Below are 23,089 nucleotides of genomic sequence, written 5' to 3'. Positions count from 1 at the left end.
TAGAAGAAAAATGATCCTTGATTGAAACATGAAAATGTGAGATGGAATTAAGAATACAAGAATGAATGTATGAGTCAATCTAACTAAGAGTCTATATAACAACAACATAATTGGTAACAATAATAAAATGGTAATTATGTGCTGTGAGGTTTAAAATACATAGAGATTTAAAATATATGACAACATCACCAGAAAGGTAGGAGTGGTATGGACAAACCAAGTTCAAATATTCTAAAGTTAAAGTTAAAATATTCCTGACATTGTCCAGGAATTGTCAAAGTACTGGTAAATAATGGACTCTTAGAAGTAAAAAGTACATGCTACAATCTCTAGAGTAGCTACTCAAAGAATAATAGAAGAATGAGCAACTAGCAAGATAGGAAACTGAATAATAAAACGATTAATCCAAAAACAGTCTTGGAAAATAACAACACTAAATTAAACAGGCATAGCAGTATGTACCCTAAATGCCAATGAACTAAATATTCCAATTACAAGGAAAACTATTGTTAATCAGTCTGGATTTGAAAAACCTGTATATGTTGCTTACTTTATTTTTTAAATGTTTGTTTATTTTGAGAGAGAGCGAGAGAGTATACAAGCTGGGGAGGGTCAGATAGGGAGAGAGAGAATCCCAAGCAGGCTCCCAAGGGCTTGATAAGGGGCTTGATTTCACAAACTGTGAGATCATGACCTGTGCTGAAATCAAGAGTTGGATGTTCAACCAACTAGGCCACCCCGGCGTTCCAGCTGCTTACTTTAAACAAAACCACATAGAAAAGCTGAAAGCAAAAGGATGGAAAAATATATACTATACAAACATAAAAGAAAGGTGATATAGCCATACTAACAGTAGACAAAGTGTACTATAATAAAGAACCACTACTAAACCGAGAGAGGAACACACTTCATAAGAATAAAAGGTCAATGCATCAGGAATATAGTCGCCTTAAAACATAAGGAAAAATTGGCCAGTATGGAAATCACAGTAAATGACAGAACAAACAAGCAAAAAAAAAAAAAAAAAATCAGCAGTCATTGAGAAGATCTGATCACAACAAATAAATGTCTAATTAATACACATGGACTATTATTCCCAACTATTACCAAATTATTAGTGGCAGTGAACATGGAACATCTGCAAAAACTGGCCACATTCTGGGCCATAAAGAAAATCTCAACAAGTTGTAAAGATTTGAAATCATAGAGAGCTATGTTCTCTGACCACAGTGTAATAAAGACAGAAATAAATAACAAAAAGAAAACTAAGAGATGAAAAAAACTGTGATATATTCAAACACTGTACTATTTATCAGCAATACAAAGAAGCAAACTACTGATACGTAATACACGGATGTATCTCAAAATTATTATGTTGAGTGAAGAATTCAGATATTAAGAATATATAATGTATGATGCACTAAAGGAAACATTAACCAGAGTAGAAAAAAGTAACAGTGGTGGCCTCTATGGTTCAGAGAATCCTCTTGGAAGGAACCTAAGGGAACTTCCTAGGGTAATGGGAAAATGGTGTATATTTTGAAAGGGGTGTGAGCTACATGGGTATATTTATTTGTCATTCTCTAAACTGTACACATAAGTTCTCTGCGTTTCACATTATAAATTCTATCTCAATGAAAATGTACGATAAAATACATTTTTTACAGATATATGGATGATTATATGTAAGTACATGTGGATAATTATATAAATACAGTAAAACCTTGGATTACGAGTAACTTGTTTCATGAGTGTTATGCAAGATGAGCAAACATTTCTAATAAATTTTAACTTGATAAATGAGTGTGATATCTTGTAGTATGAGCAGTACGTAAGGCCAAACATCCCATGATCACAAATGAGCCAAGGGTTCTCTCTCTCCCTCTCGCTGTGGGATTGTGGATGATTGTCTCCCATGCTCAGATGCTCTGTTTCAGGCTGCGGTATCTGGCAGAAATCAGTGATTTTTCAGAACATTGCAAGGTGTCCACAACAGGCACTAGTGTATTTTTTGTCACTTCAAAGAACCTATGGTTCTTTGGACAGTTCTTTGCTTTTCCATATAAGAGTAAGCTTAGGAATGCTTTGCTTCATTCTAGGTCAGGCTGCCTGCAGATAGAGGCCCTTTCCTCTGCTTCCTTTTTTGCCAGTTACATTAAATACAGTATACAATAAGAGTTTATTAATATTGCACCGTAGCCAACATCTGTGCAAACATATACAATGGCCTCCATGCAGAAAAAGATTCCAATGAGCCAATAGACAGCAGTGATTTTGTTAATGACAGTGAAAGTTGTCCTATACAATAACCCTCCTCTCTCTTGGCTTCCTCACATCAACCACAAAAGTTTTCAAAGATAAGTGCAGATTAATTTATTTTTCTTTAATTTTGTATTACAGTACTGTAATCATTAAAAAAAAACTTTTTTAATGTTTATTTTTGAGAGAGAGAGAGAGAGAGAGAATGACAGCGTGCGCAGGGGAAGGGCAGACAGAGAGGGAGACACAGAATCCAAAGCAGGCTCCAGGCTCTGTCTGAGCTGTCACAGAGCCCGATGCGGAGCTCAAACTCACAAACCCATGAGATCATGACCTGAGCTGAAGTTGGATGCTTAACCAACTGAGCCACCGAAGTGCCCCATCATCATTTTTATATGAGTATTTTTGGGTTGTGGAACGAATCATCTGAGTTTCTATTATTTCTTATGGGGAAATTTCCTTTGATGTATACAAGCGCTTTGGGTTACAATCATGTTTCTGGAATGAATTATGCTTGTAAACCAAGGTTTTACTGTAAAAAGAATTATAAATAAATATATTATTTCTATATATATTTATATAAATACTTATATATTAATATAAAACCCAACTGTAACAGGAAAAATACATGCAAATTATAAGACTTGCTGTCTCCAAGGAAGAAAGAAGTGAAGTGAATATGACCCTGGGGAAGATGCACAGGGTCTTTAATTACACTGTATTATTCTGAACATATTTAAAGCAGTATTAGAATCATTAGGCAAAACATGGCTTTTCAAAGACTAAAAGAGGTATATCTTTGATATGCAGAAGTTTGGTATGTTTTTTCTTTATTCTTAATAAGTCTTATATAGGCTTTAATAAGTACCAATGGATATTAAAAATTAGTATCTTGGGGGGCGCCTGGGTGGCTTGGTCGGTTAAGCGTCCGACTTCAGTTAAGGTCATGATCTCACGGTCCATGAGTTCGAGCCCTGCGTCGGGCTCTGTGCTGACAGCTCAGAGCCTGAAGCCTGTTTCAGATTCTGTGTCTCCCTCTCTCTCTGCCCCTCCTCTGTTCATGCTCTGTCTCTCTCTGTCTCAAAAATAAATAAATGTTAAAAAAAAATTTAAAAAAAATCAGTATCTTGGTAAGATTAAGACCCAATAAATTCTTGACTAAGTGAAGATCCTAATTATAATGTGCACAGTTGTACAGAGACATATAACAGGAGATATTAAACTTTCCCAACAAGAATGGATTCATTTCTATGTGTAGGTATTCATGAGGCTGTTGTAACACTTGAATGTGGGGAAAATTTTCAAAAAGAAATATAATTGTAGCAGTATGCTTCTAAATAATGAAAATACCATGTATATGTGTGTACAAAGTGCATGATGGAGAGATAAATCATTTCTTTTTATCTAATGCTTCAATGTGTCAGCAACCCATCCTTCTATTAAACTATTAATATGTAGAAACTATTAAACTATTAATATGTAGAAAGTAACCTATTCTTGTGGGAAAACGCTGAAATAGAGTATATTTAAGAAAATAAACTTCAATCATAATAGAAACCTTAAAATGTTATTTTTACACTGCTCACTTCTTCCAGGACTTCCAGTACCATTGGACAACCCTGAGTTCAAAAAATATAACCAGAGACAAAACTACTAAATAGGTAAGTAACAAACTGACCATATTTCATATGATGTATGACGCCATCAATTTCAGGAGACACAACCAATTTCAGAGATGTTAACTGATACGTGAAAAAATGTGTCAGAATACATGAACTATGGTTGGTTTTTATTTCAAATTAATGATTTTGTGTGTGAAAATGTATATGGTGACCTAAACCTAATGAATACCAAAGTTCAAACAGAGACATCTGAAGAGGATAGATTATAATTTCTCTTTTAAAAAAATGTTTATTTGAGAGAGAAAGAGCACTCAAACAGGGAGACCCAGAGAGAAAGGGAGAGAGAGACAAAGAATCCTAAGCAGGCTTCACACTGCCACTGCAGAGCCCAACGCAGGGTTTGAACTCAGGAACCATGAGATCGTTACCTGAGCCGAAATCAAGAGTTGGATGCTTCACCGACTGAGCCACCAAGACACCCCCACAGATTATAATTTCTGATTACAAAGCATTTGAAAATATTATATTCACTACTTGGGTCATCTTTTTGAGGAGTGTTAGGTAAACTACAGCTTCACTTTAAAAAAAAAAATCATTCTTTCAGCAGTTAGAAGAGAGTTAAAAGACTAACTGTTGAAGTCATAGCGTACCTGACTTTCCCATTTAGCCAACATCCTGTATCTTTTCTTTCTTGCTAAGCTACTCTCATTTACCCCTAACCCACCATACTAATAATCCAGATATTCATTATATTGAAATACTTAAATTATCATCTTTAAATTTCAGTCAAAACAAAAGATAAGAATATACTTGCTCACTTATGCACGTTTTGTTAAAATGGTAAAAATGTTTAAGGAAAACAGTAAAATAAACTCATCAGTTTAATTTTATAAATCAATAAGAAATGTGCATTTCAGAAATTGTGGCTCTTATAAAAGCACAGGAAATACTACCAATTTAAGTAAATGTGACATTTGGTAAGCACCTACTATGAAATGGCAGCGTGTTAAGTATTTGCATATTCATCATCCTATTTCAATTCTCACAGCTGCCTTGCTAGCTAGTTAGGTATCACATTGACCAATCACAGAAGAAACTGAGACTTAACTGTTTCAAAAAGACTTAATGGTTATATTAGCTTAGACAAGTTGTTGACATAGTATTTGGACCCAGACATTCAGCATCTAAGTCATGTTTCATGTTTTCTGTGGTATAAATGGATTAATGTATTACTTCACATATACTGTGAATTACTTCACAAACACAGTTACGTTTTGGAAATAAAAGAGACAAATGATCATTCCATGACAAATCTATTAAAATCAATAAGAACTTGATAAATATCACATGAAAGAACTGTGAAGGAATAAAAAACTATGTATGGTACTAGGGTAGTCAAGTGGCTCATAGGGAAATCCAGACTTTCCTACAGGAAAACAATGAAAGAACAATGAGATGTAGAAGAGTGTCCTCAATAAGATAACCACCCATCCAAAATCATAGCTTATGAAAAAAAGTACTCTTGTGGGCTTAATAACACAGGAAAGCATCATATACTATTAATCTGGCACCTGAAGACACAGTTTGAATGCACAGTGAGGGAAGAAGAAGATACTCCAAACTGAAGAATAACAAAAGGAAAAACATAAAGGTAGGAATGACTGTGTATCTGAGGAATAATGTTGAAATAAAATGAAAAAGAAGTTAGATACTAGAGAGTAGTGAGAAATAATTAAGGTGGGATCATATTGCAGAGAATTTTGGCTTTTACTTAACAGACAAAAGGAAGTGTGTTCTATAGGTAACAGGAGACGAGACTGACCCAAGTACAGACATAGCACCGTCAAAAATGTCATTTAGGAGGCTATTAAAGTACCCCTTAAGGTAGAATTATAAATATCAAAGTTGCAAAGAATTTAAGAGACATTATAACATTTTTGTAATGTATGTTTGTTTATTTATTTATTTAATTTATTTTGAGACTGTGTGCACGTGCTCATGCGTAAGGACAGAGAGCAAGGGAGAGCAAGAATCCCAAGCAAGCTCCACACTGTCAGCACAGAGCCCCATGCAGGGCAATATCTCACTAACCATGAGATCAGGACCTGAGCCCAACACTTAACTGACTGAGCCACTCAGGGGCCCCAATTTTAAGAGACATTATAAAGAACAAATTAGGGACAGATTACATATAAAAGTGAATGAAAAAGTTTGAGATAAATACCAATTTTCCTCATCACAAATTTATGTTCAAAACTCAAAATTAATTATTACTTTGAACATACAGTAAAAAGGAAATACAATTGTTATGCCCTGAAGAAAATACACTTAAGGTGACATGGTAAATCATCAGAACGGTCCACCCAATATTGCTGATTCCCCTGTGGCACAGTAAGATTATACTTCCTCACTCCCTTGAAGCTAGATATGACCATGTGATCACAATAAAATAGAAGAAATGCTATGGGTCTCTTCCAAGTGGAAGCTTTAGCAGCCACCACACCACTTACCACTGGCGCTAGACACCAATAAAACAAAGTCAAGTAAGAATTTGGAAGGTATTTGTTTGTTTTAAGGTTTTGGTTTCTATGCATGTGTTTTCAGAGGTTAGTGTCAAGGGCTTTTATCAACTAGCTTTTCTCACCTCTATCCTCTCCATTCTGTGCTTCCAAAAGGACTAACTAGACTTGCAGGTATATGAACAGCAATATTAATGCCATGCCCTAAATGCAAGGCAACACTAAGGTATTTGTCACTGTTTGCATACATATAAAACTGCTAACAAAGCTGCTATGTGTGATAAAGAAAACACAGGTAAATAAAAAGATTCACAAAGGATATGCATAGGTGGTTTATAAAAATCTACATGAAGGAAAAAATCACAAAATAACAATTTCAAGTACTGCTTTCTAAATAAGCTCTTTTAAAAAATTCTTTCTGAGACTATTATTGTGCCCTCCGTCTATGTTTTCAGAGCAAAGATATGTTACATATTTACTTATGACTAAAAAACAAGTTAATCTTGTAATCCAGAATTAGACCTCAATCTACCAAACTGCTCCAGTGACATTTACAACTAAATTTATATTCTGAGAAAGAAAGCAAAATTTTTCCCAGAGTATTTTCTGTCTATTAACACAGGCAGTAACATTCAATAAGTTAACAATCCCACAATGATTACGTCAAAACCCTGGATATCAGTTAATGTGTACTGTCTTATCAACGATAATAAAAACATCTATGAAAATTAAAATGCCACATGATTTTACAAAACCTTTATCTCATGTCTGAGCAATCTGAATATAATAAACTTCTCTGCCAGAAAAATTTCTTCCTTAATGTAAAAAAATACATATCCTTTTTTAATATAAGCAAATGTTTCAGAACACCTGAAGGAAAAAACCCACACAATTCCTAAAAACTGAAATGTTAATTATATATACTTTATAATTACTATTATTACTCTAACAAAAATTTCAACTCCAAATTTAAGGCTAGATTGAAGGTTTCAAATTTTATCATATATCCAATAATCTAATATAGACCTTTTAAACTTTAATAATTTATAATGTCACTGGTAACTACATTATCAGTATAAAAAGAAGAAAAAGGAATATTAGTCCACGCTATGGCACAATTGCTGAATTCCGAGTAGTATGAATGCAGGCCACCTGTGTTTAGGGCTAAATATGACTAAGCTGCATTAAAGTGTTTCAGCAAAACAAACAGCAACAAACACCAAATGTGATTTTCCAAAAAACAATTCAGTAGGTAAAAAAAAAAAAAAAAGTAGATAGTCACAGGTATCGGAAGTAAATGGAAGTTACTTGTCTCTACTTAGCTCAGCTCGGATCTCAGGTTAGAAAAGTGAGCAGTGCTCAAAAGGCTGCAAACTTCAGATGCCTGGGGCAAAAGTTTATAGTAGAAAAATACACTAAATTATATGCTTAAAATGGCAAATTTTATGTTCTTACCACACATTTTACCATTATAAAAATTTTTCAAAGAAGCAAAACAAAGAAAAGATGGTTAGGGGTAGGAAGGAGAAGGATTGAAACTAAAATTCCTGATCTTCTAATAGGTTTTGATTTTTATCACTGCTAATGAATTATCTATAAAATTCCACCAAATCTTGGGGCGCCTGGGTGGCTCAGTCAGTTGAGCGACTGACTTCGGCTCAAATCATGATCTTGCAGTCTGTGCGTTCAAGCCTGGCGCTGGGCTCTGTGCTGACAGCTTGGAGCCTGGAGCCTGGAGCCTGCTTCTTCTGTGTCTCCCTCTCTCTCTGCCCCTCCCCCGCTCATGCTCTGTCTCTCTCTCTCTCTCTCTCTCTCTCTGTCAAAAATAAACAAACATTAAAAAAAAATTTTTTTTAATTCCACCAAATCTTATTGCGCTCCCCCTGTGTCCTGAGATTTTTTTCTTGTACGCTGTCACCACACTATCCCCATCTGTTCACTAATGCTATCCTTATAAAATCTGCAGCCTAAAACCACTATTTCCCATGACTTATTCTTTTCAGCTCTATTAAGATCCTCATTTTATGCAAGAAAACACAATTCAATTATTTCACTGCTTTATGATTTGAGCATGAAAATTAAAGCAATTGAAAAGTTTTTCAGGTATTTCTCATATTTGTTAATTAAATGCAGATTGTTCTTTTCTTCAACCATGCTGTATAATTCTCCATTTTAGTTGAGTACAGATCCATCCAAATTTTATATTCTTTCAGATTCAGTTTTGAAATTTCAGTTTTCAGTTTTGAAATTATGTGGCTGCCCTGTAGTTTTAGCTTGAGATGCGAATGTTATATTATTTTAATTCAAATGAAATATTTTTTTCCCAAATATATCCTGTGTATCAAAAAAAAAATACCTTCTAGTTCTTCTGGAAGCAGCAAAGTCTAGAACCTATAACAATGGCTTGCTTGACCTTCCTTCAGTGTGTTTCAAGACAGTGAGTGATTGGGAGGGTAAAGGCTTTACTCTCTATAATACAGTGCAGAAGCAGTAAAAAATAAAATAAAATAAAAGTTGAAGAGCACCAGCCAAAAAAAACCCAATTTCCCATTGAACCCAGAAAGGCAATTCTTATCAAAACCCACTTCTAAATGTAAAAATTAAAACTATAGAACCCACTGATGAGGCTTACTTTAGCTAGGTATCTTGGACATATTCCAAAGTACAGTCAAATTCAAAATTTATATCTAACTAGGGATTATACCATATATGACAGAATAAAAGTTCTTGTGAATCAATTTGCTAAAAATTTGCAGGTAGTTTCTTTCCAGATCTTTAAAAAATCTTTATTCATTAAATACTGATTATCCACTCTATAAGCCTGACTTTTCTCACACTAGTTTCTCAACCTTGGCACCAGGACACTTTGAGATGGATACTTCTTTGTTTTGAGAGGCTGTCCAATGTACTGTAGGATGTTTGGCAGCATCCTTGGCCTCTACCCAGTATGTCAGCGGTACACTCTACACCAGCAGAATCTCCCAGATGTGACAATCAAAAATGTTTCCAGATATTACCAAGTGTCCACTGGGAGACAAAACAGACACCTTCTGTCTAGGTGTCAAAGAAACTAAATCAGGTAAACAAAAACTTCTATAATCAAGTAAAGTTACCTCTATATATTAGGCACTAGAGCACTATTATTTGAATTAATGAATTATGAATAATAATTCTATTCATGCTAGACATATTTCTGTTAGAAAGCCTACTTCCTACTCTATTAATTTTGAAGAATAAATAAAACAGAAAGAGATTTAACACGAAGATAAAGCCAGGTTAAGAAAGAAGTTAGTAACAGAAATTTTAAGCTTTCTGATTTATTTTTTAAATTACTGACATTTCAACAGATCCAAGATACAGTTACAGCTTGTTTTCTACACATCTGGGCAATGTTACCTATATGAAATAACATAATTGGAAAATTCTTAGGAAAATTAAAACATTTCAATGTATTATTTGAAATTTTTAATATTTGTGTAGAATTGGTTAGCAGGTAACTGTTATACAGAGAGAATACTAAAGGTTTAAATATTATAGCTTAACTGTTCCTTGGAGTATATGATTCATAGGAAATGATATAGTTCATTGTCTTCATTTCCTTCTCACTTCAAATTCTTAGAACATTCCTCTAAAAATTAAAATCTGAAAGACTACCTTCATGATATGCCCTCCTGTGATAATCTTATACAGTTGGAACCATGACTGTATGACCTATTTTCATTCAACTAAATGGCCAAGTAAACACAAATTGTTCATGATTTTTAAAAAATCATGCTATCAAATGTTTAACAGGCTAATAATCAAATAAAAATATCCATAATTTTTGAATACGTATTAAGGCTCTTACCTACAAGCAACATTTGGATCAGCATTTCTTGAGAGCAGTAGTTCTACGCACTTCAAGATCTGTTCTTCTGAGCCACGTGCAGAACATGCAGTTATCAAAATAGTTTGCTTATCTGTAAAGAAAAGTGAGGACCCCCCCCCAACATCAAGAAGTATATCTAACAGACTTCTTTGACCATTCAAAAGATTCTAAACACTTACCATACTCTTAACATTTTATAACTTGTTTCCAAATCTCTTACTCTTAGCAGATAACTGTCTTCCTTCACCAAAAAATGACATCAGAGATGAACTGCCTTAATCTCCAAAATACATCTACAATTCATTTCTTAACTTCCATTCCCTATTCCCTTTTCTTCAAGAAAATAGGGAAGGGGTAATAACATGGACTCTATGTAGAGATGCTGTCTGGAGGTGAATAGTTTTTGGCTGACTAAAATTTGCCTTGCTGAACTTGCAGTTAAAAAACAGGAATTGGTATTATCTGATTTCACTTCTTTATTTCTCATTCATTTGACATCTCAGTGAAATCTGGTTTTTATCCAGACCATCCTATTGAAAATGAACTAACTGCCATATCCTTTGGTTTCTTTTTGGTCATTTTCTACTTGATCTCTCTGAAATCACCTGTTTCCTAAAAATCTTCTTCTCTTGGCCTGTATGCCACAAGCAGAGATCACAGTATATTAAAAAACAAAAACACTTTTCAGGTAAGAATAGGGGAATTCAAAATAGGCCATGACAGCTATGGTTTACATCAGTGGTTTAATATTGATCAGGCATAAAGATTCTAGTCTCAATTCTGCCACTGATAAACTGTCACTCCAGTGATGTCTTAACATCTCAGAAGACCTAATTTATAGATAGGAATCTTCCCTCCTTACCTGGTGGGACTACTGTTGAATATATAAAAGAATTTATGTAAACATGCTGTGAAAAATATAAACTACTACATTTTATAACTGTAAGGTATCCCTCTGATTACAAGAAGCAGAGAAAGAAAGCTTTTATTTCTTTCTTTTTAGTTTAAGTTTTTATTTAAATTCCAGTTAATATACAGTGTAACATTAGTATCGGGTGTACAAGTTAGTGATTCAACTCTTACATAAAACACCTGATGTTCATCACAACAAACGTCCTCATTAATTCCCATCACCTATTTAACTCATCCCTCCCCCCCACCCATCCACCTCTCCTCTGGGAACCATCAGTTTATTCTCTGTAGGTAAGAAAACTATTAATTTTTTTGAGCAGAGTATTTTATACACTTTCATAAATCTCATTCCTAAGTACTGCTTTCATTGAGTGGTACTTTTTTAATTTTATTTATTTTGAGAGAGAACAAGCATAAGCACGAGCAAGAGAGGGGTGAAGAGGGAGGGAGGGAGGGAGGGAGCGGGAGAGAGGGAGAGAGGGAGAGAGGGAGGGAGGGAGAGAGAGAGAGAGAGGAGGGAGAGAGAGAGAGAGAGGAGGGAGAGAGAGAATCCCAAGCAGAGCCCAATGTGGGGCTTGAACTCATGAACCAGGAGATCATGACCTGAGCTGAAACCAAGAGTCAGATGCTTAACCAACTGAACCACCCAGGTGCCCCTCATTGGGTGATATTTAAAAAAAAAATTTTTTTTACGTTTATTTATTTTTGAGACAGAGAGAGACAGAGCATGAATGGGGGAGGGGCAGAGAGAGAGGGAGACACAGAATCGGAAGCAGGCTCCAGGCTCCGAGCCATCAGCCCAGAGCCCGACGCGGGGCTCGAACTCACGGACCGCGAGATCGTGACCTGAGCTGAAGTCGGACGCTCAACCGACTGAGCCACCCAGGCGCCCCAAGGGGTGATATTTTTAAATGACATAATAAAAAGAAAAACCTATCATAGCAGCAGATTAAAACTAATGATAAGATAGGAATTTGTACAAAATACATAGATAAGAAAACAGCATAGAAATGGTTTTACAAATATCTAACACAGGTACAAAATTAATGTGAAAATTAGTTCTAAAATGAAATTTATATCTGAATTATGAAATGAATTTAATTGCCTACTGGAATAATTCAATAAAATAATTTATCTGGATTTGCACATACGCTCATTTTTTCAAAAGCATTCAAAGTAGTACTGAGTAGAAATTATTTAACAATAAAACATATATAGATTTAATAAGCTACCTCTCAAACAACCTTAAGTGATATAATTCAGAGTTGAGTTTTAAAATCTAAAGACTGATTTTCTTTATAAAAACATTTTTTTAAGTTTATTTATTTATTTTGAGACAGAGAGAGAGAGACAGCACAAGCAGGGGAGAGCAGAGAGAAAGAGAGACAATCCCAAGCAGGCTCCATGCCATCAGCACAAATCCCGATGAGGGGCATGAACACACCAACTGTGAGATCGTGACCTGAGCAGAGATCAAGAGTCTAACGCTTAACCGCCTGTGCCACCAAGGCACCCCTAAAGACTGATTTTCAAGTAATTTTTGACAAAACTATCAGCTTTCTGATGTTTTCTTTCAATGCATTTTTCCTTTAAAAATAACTCAAACTCTCCCACACAGTTAGAGGTATGTAATGACTTAACCAGTTATTAAGATAATACAAATGAAATCTACTACCTCTTTGGAAAGAGTTTTTCCAAAATATTTATGATTTTTAATTTGATTTTGTATTTTGATTACATAATAAAACTAATACGAAGGTTTGTTTTTCAAACTGCTTTAATTTTTTTCACTTCATGTAATAGCTGCTTGGGAATCAAGAAAATCACAGTAAACATAATCAGTTAAGTTACCGCAACATCTCACCTTATTTTTTTTCAAGGACAAAGGTTTATTTTAAAGTGAATATATAAAAACAGAACATGGAAAACGTACATCACCACCCCTAAAAAGACTATAATTAGGCTTCTACACAGATACATACACAGTAAATATTCACATATTTTAAATGTTTAAAACATCTTACCCTTATCAAAGCTTGCATTAGCACCTCTATCCAACAGGACTCGAACCAGCTCTACGTTAGAAACACTAGCAGCATACATAAGGGGAGTCCATCCATACCGAAAGCTGGAATCTACGCTAAGGCCTGTAAATATAAAAACAAGCTTTTAACAGCCTCCCCACCAAAAGAAAAATCATTGCCACTTTCATATGCTTAAAGTATTGCTCATAGTGACATATATCATATACTTTATAACTAAAGGGAATTTCTTAGTAATAATGGTTTCAGAAAAAAATAGAAAATAGTTACACCTGGACTTTATCAGAAGAAATTACAAAATACAGACTGCATTGTGTGAGCCAGGGATTGACATCATTATATTTGTATTACAAAAACAACACAGGTATCACTGTTTAGAGTGGTATAGGAGGCAGGGAGACCAGTTATGAGGATAGATGTTTATGCAAAAGTCAGAGCAAGAGCAGTGGAGACAGAGAGAGAGGGATACAAAAGGATATTCCAAAAATTCCAAAATTCATTAGAATTTAAAGCTGCTTTAAGAAGTGATGGAAAAGAATTAAAAAATGACTCTCTGATTCTGCCTTTGAGAAATCAAACAAGCACTGAGCTAGAATAAAGAGAAGAAAAGATGAGGTATCAGGCCTGAGGAGTAAGAAAAAGTTGAGTTTTTTTTTTTTTAAGTTTATTTATTTATTTTGAGAGAGAGAGGACATGTGAGCAGGGCAGAGATAGAGGGAGAGAGAGAATCCCAAGCAGGCTACATGCTATCAACTCAAGGCTTAATCCCACGAACACTGAGATTATGACCTGAGCTGAAATCAAGAGCTGTATGCTCAACTGACTGAGCCATTCAGACACCCCAAGAAGAAGTTTTAAATAGCCACTATCCAAAACAGGACAGGAAGAGATAGATAATGACTGTTAAGAAAGGACAAGAGCCAGCAGACCTTAGAATTCTCGAATCATTAATGATACAAATCCCTGGAGTCGTTTGATTTTCTCCAACAGCACTGAGTGGTTTGGTCATATAAAGAAAAAAAAATGGTTCAACTGATCTAGGTTTGGATCTAGGACTGAAGAGGAGCACAGGAAATGTGACACGAAGACAAAGATACAATGAGGCAGTGAAGACAACCCATTAAATTTAGGTAAAGCCATTTCTATAATAAGGTCTTAAGTGGAAATCTCTCTCTTCAAACTAAGAAATATTTGCTAATATTAAGGAAAAAAAAACAGAACTTTTTTCTGCTTCAAAGAAAGAAAACCTGTATGTGAAAAACACTGTAGGCCTCTCTGTAATGCCTTATAATTTACAGGTTTTATAGTCTCTGGCTATAAAGTGTTCCCTTTGCAAAGATGAAGGTCACATCACTTTCGTTTTCAACAAAGGAATGAAAACTTGTTGGGGGTGGGGAGGAGAATCTGACTTTTTTTTCTGTAGGAACACTAAGTTGCTGAAAGATTATATATGTCAAATTCCCAACTGCCTAACTTTAATTGATAAAAGGTGCATGATAATTCCTGGGAGAAAACCAAATAAAACCATCTTAGTACATACATACACTGCTAGCCTAACTAGTCTTCTCTAATCAATTTTCCTCTTCCAACTACTGTAACTGAAAGCATATGAATGAGATGAGAAAAAAGATCATTTTATATTCTCAATATTCTTTCCTTGTTGACATTACTGCTCCACCTGTGACACCAAAGGTAAAAAGGAAAAGATGTGAAGAAGATAATAAATGTAGCATTTTAAAATAATTTTTTTTAACATGTATTCATTTTTGAGAGACAGAGAAAGACAGCATGAGCAGGGAAGGGGCAGAGAGAGGGAGACACAGAATCTGAAGCAGGCTCCAGGCTCCGAGCTGTCAGCACAGAGCCCAACACGGGGCTTGAACTCACAAATTGTGAGATCATGACCTGAGCCAAAGTTGGACGCTCAACCAACTGAGCCACCCAGGCGCCCCTAAATGTAGCACTTTAATATAAAAATTCTCCATCATCATTACCTTTTAATGCTCAAAAAAGTAAATTATTAAGCACTTATTATGTTCTAGGCATAGTGTAAAATGGTAAGTTTAAAAGGATCGACATAGTACATGACTGTAGCTCAAAAACATTCAAAGTAACACTATCTGGTTTGGGGATACACACACATTCAATAAAAATATAAAGATATGCATAGGAATAATAAATACCAACTACAGGAAAGTGGTATCTCCAGGAGTAAGGAGAGAAATTGCCATACCTTTTAGAATGTCTGAAATATTTTACAATTTAAAGATAACTGAACATATTAACAGAATAACAAAAACTGGAGACATCTTTGAACTGTTAGAAGCAGCTGACTCAAAGGGAATGCTCATTTTTTATTAAAATTTTCAACTGCTGCAGAAATATGTATCAAAAGTAAGAATAACTTTGAAAGGCAAAAACCTAAAAATATTTTTAGAAGTGTGAAATAATGACATCTGGAAGGAAACTAGAAAACACTAAAAGAAGAGTTACCTGAGGAAGTAAGACTTCAGGAATGCTGGGGGTGAAAGTAGGAACAAAGGTATCTTTCTACTTATACCTACATGTTACTGGCTTTTGAAAAATAATCTTTAAAATTTTTTTAATTAAAAACAAAATTAAAAAAAAAATTAACGTTTATTTTTGAGAGAGACAGAGCATGGATTGGGGAGGGGCAAAGAGAGGAGATACAGAATCTGAAGCAGGCTCCAGGCTCTGAGCCATCAGCACAGAGCCTGATGCGGAGTTCAAACCCATTAACCATGAGATCATGACCTGAGCCGACACTGGATGCTCAACTGACTGAGCCACTCAGGCGCCCCTAAAAACAAATTTTAAAAAGCTCACTAAAAACTTTACCAGTAGGTCTTTTTAAGTCTTAATCCTTTAGGAGCCTCCACCTAAAAGGACTCACTGCACTTAGTCCCATTACAAAATGAAGCCCCAAGGCAACTCTCTTTTCTAAAGCAAATTTCTGCCTTTTCCATTCCCCTCAGCATTATGCATGCTCCTGTCTATGTTCATATTAAGCATTAGGCCTGTTTCTATTACTCAAATTTTATACAGTTTCATTCTTCAATTACAAATTCAAGTTCTACTGTCCACAAAGTCACACAGCTTTTTTGTTACAACAGCTAATATTTATGTATTGTATGTATGTTCTAAGATCTTTATTTATGCATTCTTTCATTTTAATACCCCCCCAAACCCTTTCATATTATGCAGCTCCATTTTAAAAAGGGGGACATTAAAGCTTAGGAAGGTTTGATAACTTGATCAAGATTACAGAGTCATCAAATGGCAGGGCTAGTAATCAAACCCAGAAATGTACTGTTTCCAAAATGATTCCCTTTTCACTAAACCACGCAATGTCACTAGCATATAAGAAAAACATTTTGCTATATAAAAGCTCACTTATCTATTTTGTGTGAATGTTTTGTACCTACAAGTAGATAGTAAATGCCTGTTACTCCTTCAGTAATTTCAATCATTATTATCAACAACTCACATTCCTATGTCAGATATTTCAAGAAAATAATAAAACTTAATTTGATCACAGAGAAACATTATGGGACCCTGGACAGAATTATGATGTTTTACATAGAGAAACGGATGCTCTGGAAGCTTAAATGACTTTCCCAAGGAACCACAATGAGTAGACAATAAAGCTGGAACAGATACCCACATATTGTGATTCCTATCTCAGGCCCCATTATACACATACACACCCAGCACAAAGGAAAAATATAACTAAATGTACATACCTAGAAAAAAATCTGGAGAAACATATCATAGTAAATGCTGTGAAAAATGTGTAGGAACTACCGGGGTGGGGTAGGATTAGTCAGAACAGGGCTTCTTGAAAGATGTAGAATAACTGAAGGAAGCAAACGGGGGGGGGGGGGGTACATTCCAAATTTGAGGGTAGAGGAAGAAAATAAGGCAAAGAGAACTCAGAGTCAAGTAAGATATGCAGAACACTTGATACATTAACATTCATTGTGCTTCCACTGGAAAAGCTACTCAAACCTTTTAAAATAAGGAACTCTTGTGAAGGTAGGCAACTGTGTTAGATTGAAATTATCCCTTATCTCTCACCAGAATCTAGGAGCTCCTGGACCAATGAAATATCTCCTGTGGTCAATGCTTTCTTAAATGTTTCATTCTTTTCCTCAGGGAGTAATGGCCCTTTTAATTTCTAAAAAAGGAGAAAGTTAAAAAAATTGTTATACATATTTTCATTTCCACTACATTAAGAAGAAATGTTTGGTTTCACATACATCTTCTTGGGGGTGGGGAATGCAACACACAACGTTCATAAAGAATTCATGACTAAAATTATCTTTAAAGGAAATGGGAAATGGGTAAGGCTATGGGTGCAAATCCAAGTGAAGAGCTACACTGACAGCCTAAAGAAGCACATCGGATGGAAAGAACAGTAGGGAAACGGGAAAACTGAGGGTTTGTTGGAAGTCCAAAAGCCTGTTATTTCCACTGGGGAAACACAGGCAAGGTAATAAGAGGTTTCACGACGCAGGCCTTCAAGGGCCAGGGGAGGCTGATCCAGGTGCAGTCAAAACGAAGCCTCCTGGGCTACCTGAGCCGACCGGTCGAGATACCCAATCTCCCAGCCATCATCCTCGCTCTCACTACTCTCGCCTCCACCGGCCACAGCCAGACCGCGCACAGGGCCAGCCGCCATGCCCGCCAGCCTCTCCGAACACGCACAGCACACGTCCGCCCCCTCAGCGGGCGCCTGCGCACTGGGGAAACACGCAGGGTTGCGTGGGAAGGCATGCGTGTGAGCTCACAGGCTTTGGGCCCTGAGGCGCAGATGCGCGGGCATGCGTAGCGCCCCTCGCCTCCTCGGACCCGCCCACCAGCCCTGTGTTCACTGTGGGTAAACCCGCTGCCCAACGTGGTAGAGCTGGAACTGGGTGCCTGAACCGGCTGGTAAGATTTGAACACCATCTTCTTAGCTGGTGCTTCTAATTCCTTTCAGGTACTAACTCTTCATTCTTTTTAGGGTATTTGGTCGATGAAGTTTTGCCCTTAAAGGGATGCCGTACTTTCGGTGGAGCATAATGGAAGCTATAAAGCCAGGTAAGATTAGGCTTTCTCCCTCACCCCATCCATCCGCTCCCTGCCAAATGCACTGTCAAACATGCGACCTTGTAGGAGACAGACAACTCTTGGCAGGAATACAACCCTTAGGAACACTGTCCTTACCTTCAAGAAGCCATCAGACAATAGGGAGCTGACAAAGGAACCAGGAGGAAATACCATCCCAAAGGAAGAATTCTTCCTTTATATATCATATGATCTCAGATCTGAGTTTAGATATGGGAACTTCAGTGCATAGAAACGCTTTCCCAGCTAGACAGTGTGGATGCCCTAAAAAAAAAAAGTCAACAAAGGAAGAGTTGGAGAGTGAATCAAAAGTGCTAGGAAGGAGATATGATTTAGACATTGAGAAAGCAAGTAAACAATACAAACAACTCCTGGTAAAGGTTGACCAACCTCAAACTCACTTTTTTGCATGTAACTTCTAGATGAAATGGTAATACATTAATTATTTTTGTCACAGGAAAGTAGACCCATCAAGGAATATGGCACATTTGTGACACCCTTGAGATGATTTAAAAGGAAAATAGCCATATACTGTTCTTTAAAAGTCTTTGTGATATAGTTTTTTTCGTAAAGAATCTCCAGTGTACGATTTTGAAATTACATACTTCAGAGACTTTCATAGGTGGGTATTTTTAAGCAGTTTGGTAATTTTGGGGCCATACCTGTGTTTTCTAATTGCCTTCCTTCAGTAAATGTTATGGATCTGGATCGTTGAGCACAACTAGGCACATTGTGAAGACAAAATCAAAGATAAACCAAACTGTCTCAAGGAGCTCACATATTAACCAAGAAAGACAATAAGCAAGTAAACAAATAAACAAGGCTATTGCAAATTATAGGTGCCACAAAGGAGATAAATGTGCTGGGTTTCTGGAATCAAACCACTTAGGTTTCCCAGCCAAACAATTTATTGCCATTAGCTGTGCCCTTGAGCAATTTAGCCTCTTTCTTCTGCTTTAGTTTCCTAATCTGTAAAATGGAGATAATGATAGTACTCATAATATAATATTGTTTGAATAAAGTAAATAAAGCAATGGGCTCAGTCTCAACAGAAGAGGTAAATAAATTTTAACTACTACTAATATTGTCATTATTTTATATAAGGTACTGAGACCTGAGTAGAAATCTGAATGACAAGGTGTTAGCCATAAAAAAAATCAGAGAGCAGAGCTTTCTTGGCAAAGGAAATGGCTAGTACCAAGGCCTGAAGGCAGGAAAAAGCTTGCACTAAGGCCTGGGACTGAGGTGGCAAGTAAGGCTTCTTTAAGCTGGTGGTATAGAGGGTAACTATACTGTTCTCCATCACATGCAAAATTTAAATAAGCACTCCCTGTTGGGAAGGCTCTTGCAATCCTTGTATTTTGCACCCTGGACACCACACTTACTTCCCCTTCATCCTTGCCCTGATTGGACCAGAAAGGAGGCCTGAGGCTGGACCATCATGAAGGAAGGAGTGTATAATAAGAAGACCTTATGGGACTTAAGTAAGTAGTTTGGATTTTACTTTAAAATCAATTTAACATTAAATATTTTTCAACAAATGAAAGACATTCTGGTGTGTATGATGTGTGTGTGTGTGTGTGTGTGTGTGTGTGTATGTATGTATGTAAAGATAAACTCTTTTGTAAAGAAGGTTTTTGTCTGAACATATGGCTAATTAGTGGTATCATTTACTAAGATGGGGAAAGACCAGAGGATAAACTTGAAGATGAAATGAACATCTCAAAATTAACATATTCAAAATGAAACATCCAAGTGTAGCTATCAAGTGGGTAGTTGGATGTTCAGGTATGAAGCTCAGGAGAAAGGCTGTCTTAAAGATATAAGTTTGGTAATTATACACATATAATCTTTTTTCCATTGGTCCTTCTTTATTTTTTGTGTAATTAATTGTCAAGTTAGCTAACATACAGTGTATATGGTGTGCTCTTGGTTTCGGGGGTAGATAATCATCATTCATCCCTTACATACAACATCCAGTGCGCATCCCAACAAGTGCCCTCCTCAGTACCCATCACCCATTTCCCTCTTCCCCTGCCCCCCCCATCAACCCTCATTTTGTTCTCTGTATTTAAGGGTCCCTTATGGTTTGCCTCCCTCTCTGTTTAAAACTATTTTTTCTCTTTTCCCTTCCCCCATGGTATTCTGTTAAGTTTCTCAAGTTCCACATATGAGTGAAAACATATGGTAGCTGTCTTTCTCTGACTGACATATTTCACATTGTTCCATCCACATTGTTCAAATGGCAGGTTTTAATTCTTTCTCATTGCCAAGGAGTATTCCATTGTGTATATAAAGCACATCATCTTTATCCATTCATCAGTTGATAGACGTTTGGGCTCTTTCCATAATTTGGTTGTTGTAGAAAGCGCTGCTATAAACATTGGGGTACATGTGCCCTTATGAATCAGCACTCCTGTATCCTTTGGGTAAATTCCTAGTAGTGCCATTGCTGGTCGTAGGGTAGTTCTATTTTTAATTTTTTGAGGAACCTCCACACTGTTTTCCAGGATGGCTTCACCAGTTTGCATTCCCACCAATACTGCAAGAGGGTTCCTCTTTTTCTACATCCTCACCAACATCTATTGTTTCTCGAGTTGTTAATTTTAGCCACTCTGACCAGTGTAAGGTGGTATCTCAATGTGGTTTTGATTTGTATTTCCCTGATGATGAGTGACTTTGAGCATCTTTTCACGTGTCTGTCGGCCATCTGGATGTCTTCTTTGAAGAAGTATCTATTCATGTCATTTGCCCATTGCTTCACTGGATTATTTGTTTTTTGGGTGTTGAGTTTGGTAAATTCTTTATCGATTTTGGATACTAACCCTTTATCCAATATGTCATTTGCAAATATCTTCTCCCATTCAGTGGGTTGCCTTTTAGTTTTGTTGATTGTTTCCTTTGCAGGGCAGAAACTTTATCTTGATGAGGTCCCAGTAGTTCATTTTTGCTTTTATTTGCATTGCCTTTGGAGATGTGTTGTTGAATAAGAAATTGCTGCAGCTGAGGTCAGAGTTTGTTGCCTGTTTTTTCCCCTAGGGTTTTGATGGTTTCCTGTCTCACATTTAGGTCTTTCATCCATATGGTGTGAGAAAGTGGTCCAGTTTCATTCTTCTGCATGTTGCTGTCCAGTTCTCCCAGCACCATTTGCTAAAGACTGTCTTTTTTTCCATTGGGTACTCTTTTCTGCTTTGCCAAAGGTTAGTTGGCTATACATTTCTAGGTCCAATTCCAGGTTCTCTGTTCTGTTCCATTGGTCTATGTGTCTGTTCTTGTGTCAGTACCATACTGTCTTGATGATTACTGCTTTTTAGTAGAGGCTAAAGTCTGGGACTGTGATGCCTCCCGCTTTGGTTTTCTTTTTCAACATAACTTTGTCTATTCAGGGTCTTTTGTGGTTCTATACAAATTTTAGGATTGTTTGTTCTAGCTCTGAGAAGAATGCTGGTGCAATTTTGATTGGGATTGCCTTGAATATGTAGATTGCTTTAGGTAGTATTGACATTTTAGCAATATTTGTTCTTCCCATCCATGAACATGGAATGTTTTTCCATTTCTTTGTGTCTTCTTCAATTTCTTTCATAAGTTCTTTATGGTTTTCAGCATATATATTTTTTACATCATTGGTTAGGTTTATTCCAGGGATTTTACGGTTTTTGGTGCCATTGTAAATGGGATGGATTTCATGATTTTCTGTTGCTTCATAATTGGTGTATAGAAATGCAACTGATTTCTGTACATTCAGAATTCAGAATGTACATTCTGTACATTCAGAATTTGTCCATTTCCTCCAGGTTGTCCCTTTTGTTGGCATATAATGTTTCATAGTATTCTCTGATAATTGTTTGTATTTGTGTGGTGTTGGTTGTGTTCTGTCCTCTTTCATTCATTATTTTATCTATTTGTGTCTTCTTTTTTCTTTTTCCAAAGTCTGGTGAGGGGTTTATCAATTTTGTTTATTTTTTCAAAAAATCAGCTCTTAGTTTCATTGATCTGTTCTACTGGTTTTTTATATTCTATATTATTTATTTCTATTCTAATCTTAACTATTTATCTTCTTCTGGCTTTGGGGTTTCTTTGCTGTTCTGCTGCTAGTTCCTTTAGGTGTACTGTTAGATTTTGTATTTGGGATTTTTCTTGTTTCTTGAAATAGGCATGGATTGCAATGTATTTTCCTCTTAGGACTGCCTTTGTGGCATCTCAAAAGGTTTGGACTATCGTGTTTTCATTTTAATTTGCTTCCATATATTTTTAAATTTCTTCTTTAATTGCCTGGTTGGCCCATTCATTCTTTAGTAGGATGTTCTTTAACCTCCATGAAAATTTTTTCTTGTGGTTGATTTCAAGTTTCATATGGTTGTGATCAGAAAATATGCATGGTATGATCTCATTTCTTTTATATTTATTGAGGGATGTTTTGTGACCCAGTGTGTGATCTGTCTTGGAGAATGTTCCATGTGCACTCAAAAAGAATGTGTATTTGCTGCTTTTGGATGAAAAGTTCTGAATATATCTGTCAAGTCCATCTGGTCCAATGTATCATTCAAGGCCATTGTTTCTTTATGGTTTTTTTGCCTAGGTGATCTGTCCATTGTTGTAAGTGGAGTATTGAAGTCTCCTGCAATTATAGTATTCTTATCAATAAGATTGTTTATGCTTGTGATTAATTGATTTATGTATTTGGGTGCTATCAAGTTTGGAGCATAAACCTTTACAATTGTTCGCTTTTCTTGATGG

General features: G+C 36.1%; 1 protein-coding gene and 1 long non-coding RNA gene across 2 annotated transcripts in view; one reads left to right on the top strand and one right to left on the bottom strand.

The window, feature by feature from the left end:
• The window catches only part of ASZ1 (ankyrin repeat, SAM and basic leucine zipper domain containing 1), a 51,200-nt gene extending 33,219 nt beyond the window's left edge, over positions 1 to 17,981 (bottom strand). The window contains exons 1-4 of the mRNA XM_015067294.3: positions 17,820 to 17,981; positions 17,321 to 17,420; positions 13,205 to 13,327; positions 10,248 to 10,359 (exon numbers count right to left, since the gene is read on the bottom strand). Coding sequence (XP_014922780.2) covers positions 10,248 to 10,359; positions 13,205 to 13,327; positions 17,321 to 17,420; positions 17,820 to 17,924 — 440 coding nt within the window. The 5' untranslated portion in view covers positions 17,925 to 17,981. The remainder of the gene's footprint in view (positions 1 to 10,247; positions 10,360 to 13,204; positions 13,328 to 17,320; positions 17,421 to 17,819) is intronic.
• The window catches only part of LOC128314733 (uncharacterized), a 64,071-nt gene continuing 58,831 nt past the window's right edge, over positions 17,850 to 23,089 (top strand). The window contains exons 1-2 of the long non-coding RNA XR_008296702.1: positions 17,850 to 18,175; positions 18,249 to 18,325. This is a non-coding gene — a long non-coding RNA (uncharacterized LOC128314733). The remainder of the gene's footprint in view (positions 18,176 to 18,248; positions 18,326 to 23,089) is intronic.

Source organism: Acinonyx jubatus, chromosome A2, assembly GCF_027475565.1.
Source record: "Acinonyx jubatus isolate Ajub_Pintada_27869175 chromosome A2, VMU_Ajub_asm_v1.0, whole genome shotgun sequence".
Classification (NCBI taxonomy): domain Eukaryota; kingdom Metazoa; phylum Chordata; class Mammalia; order Carnivora; family Felidae; genus Acinonyx; species Acinonyx jubatus.
This window is presented reverse-complemented; position numbering and strand designations above follow the sequence as displayed.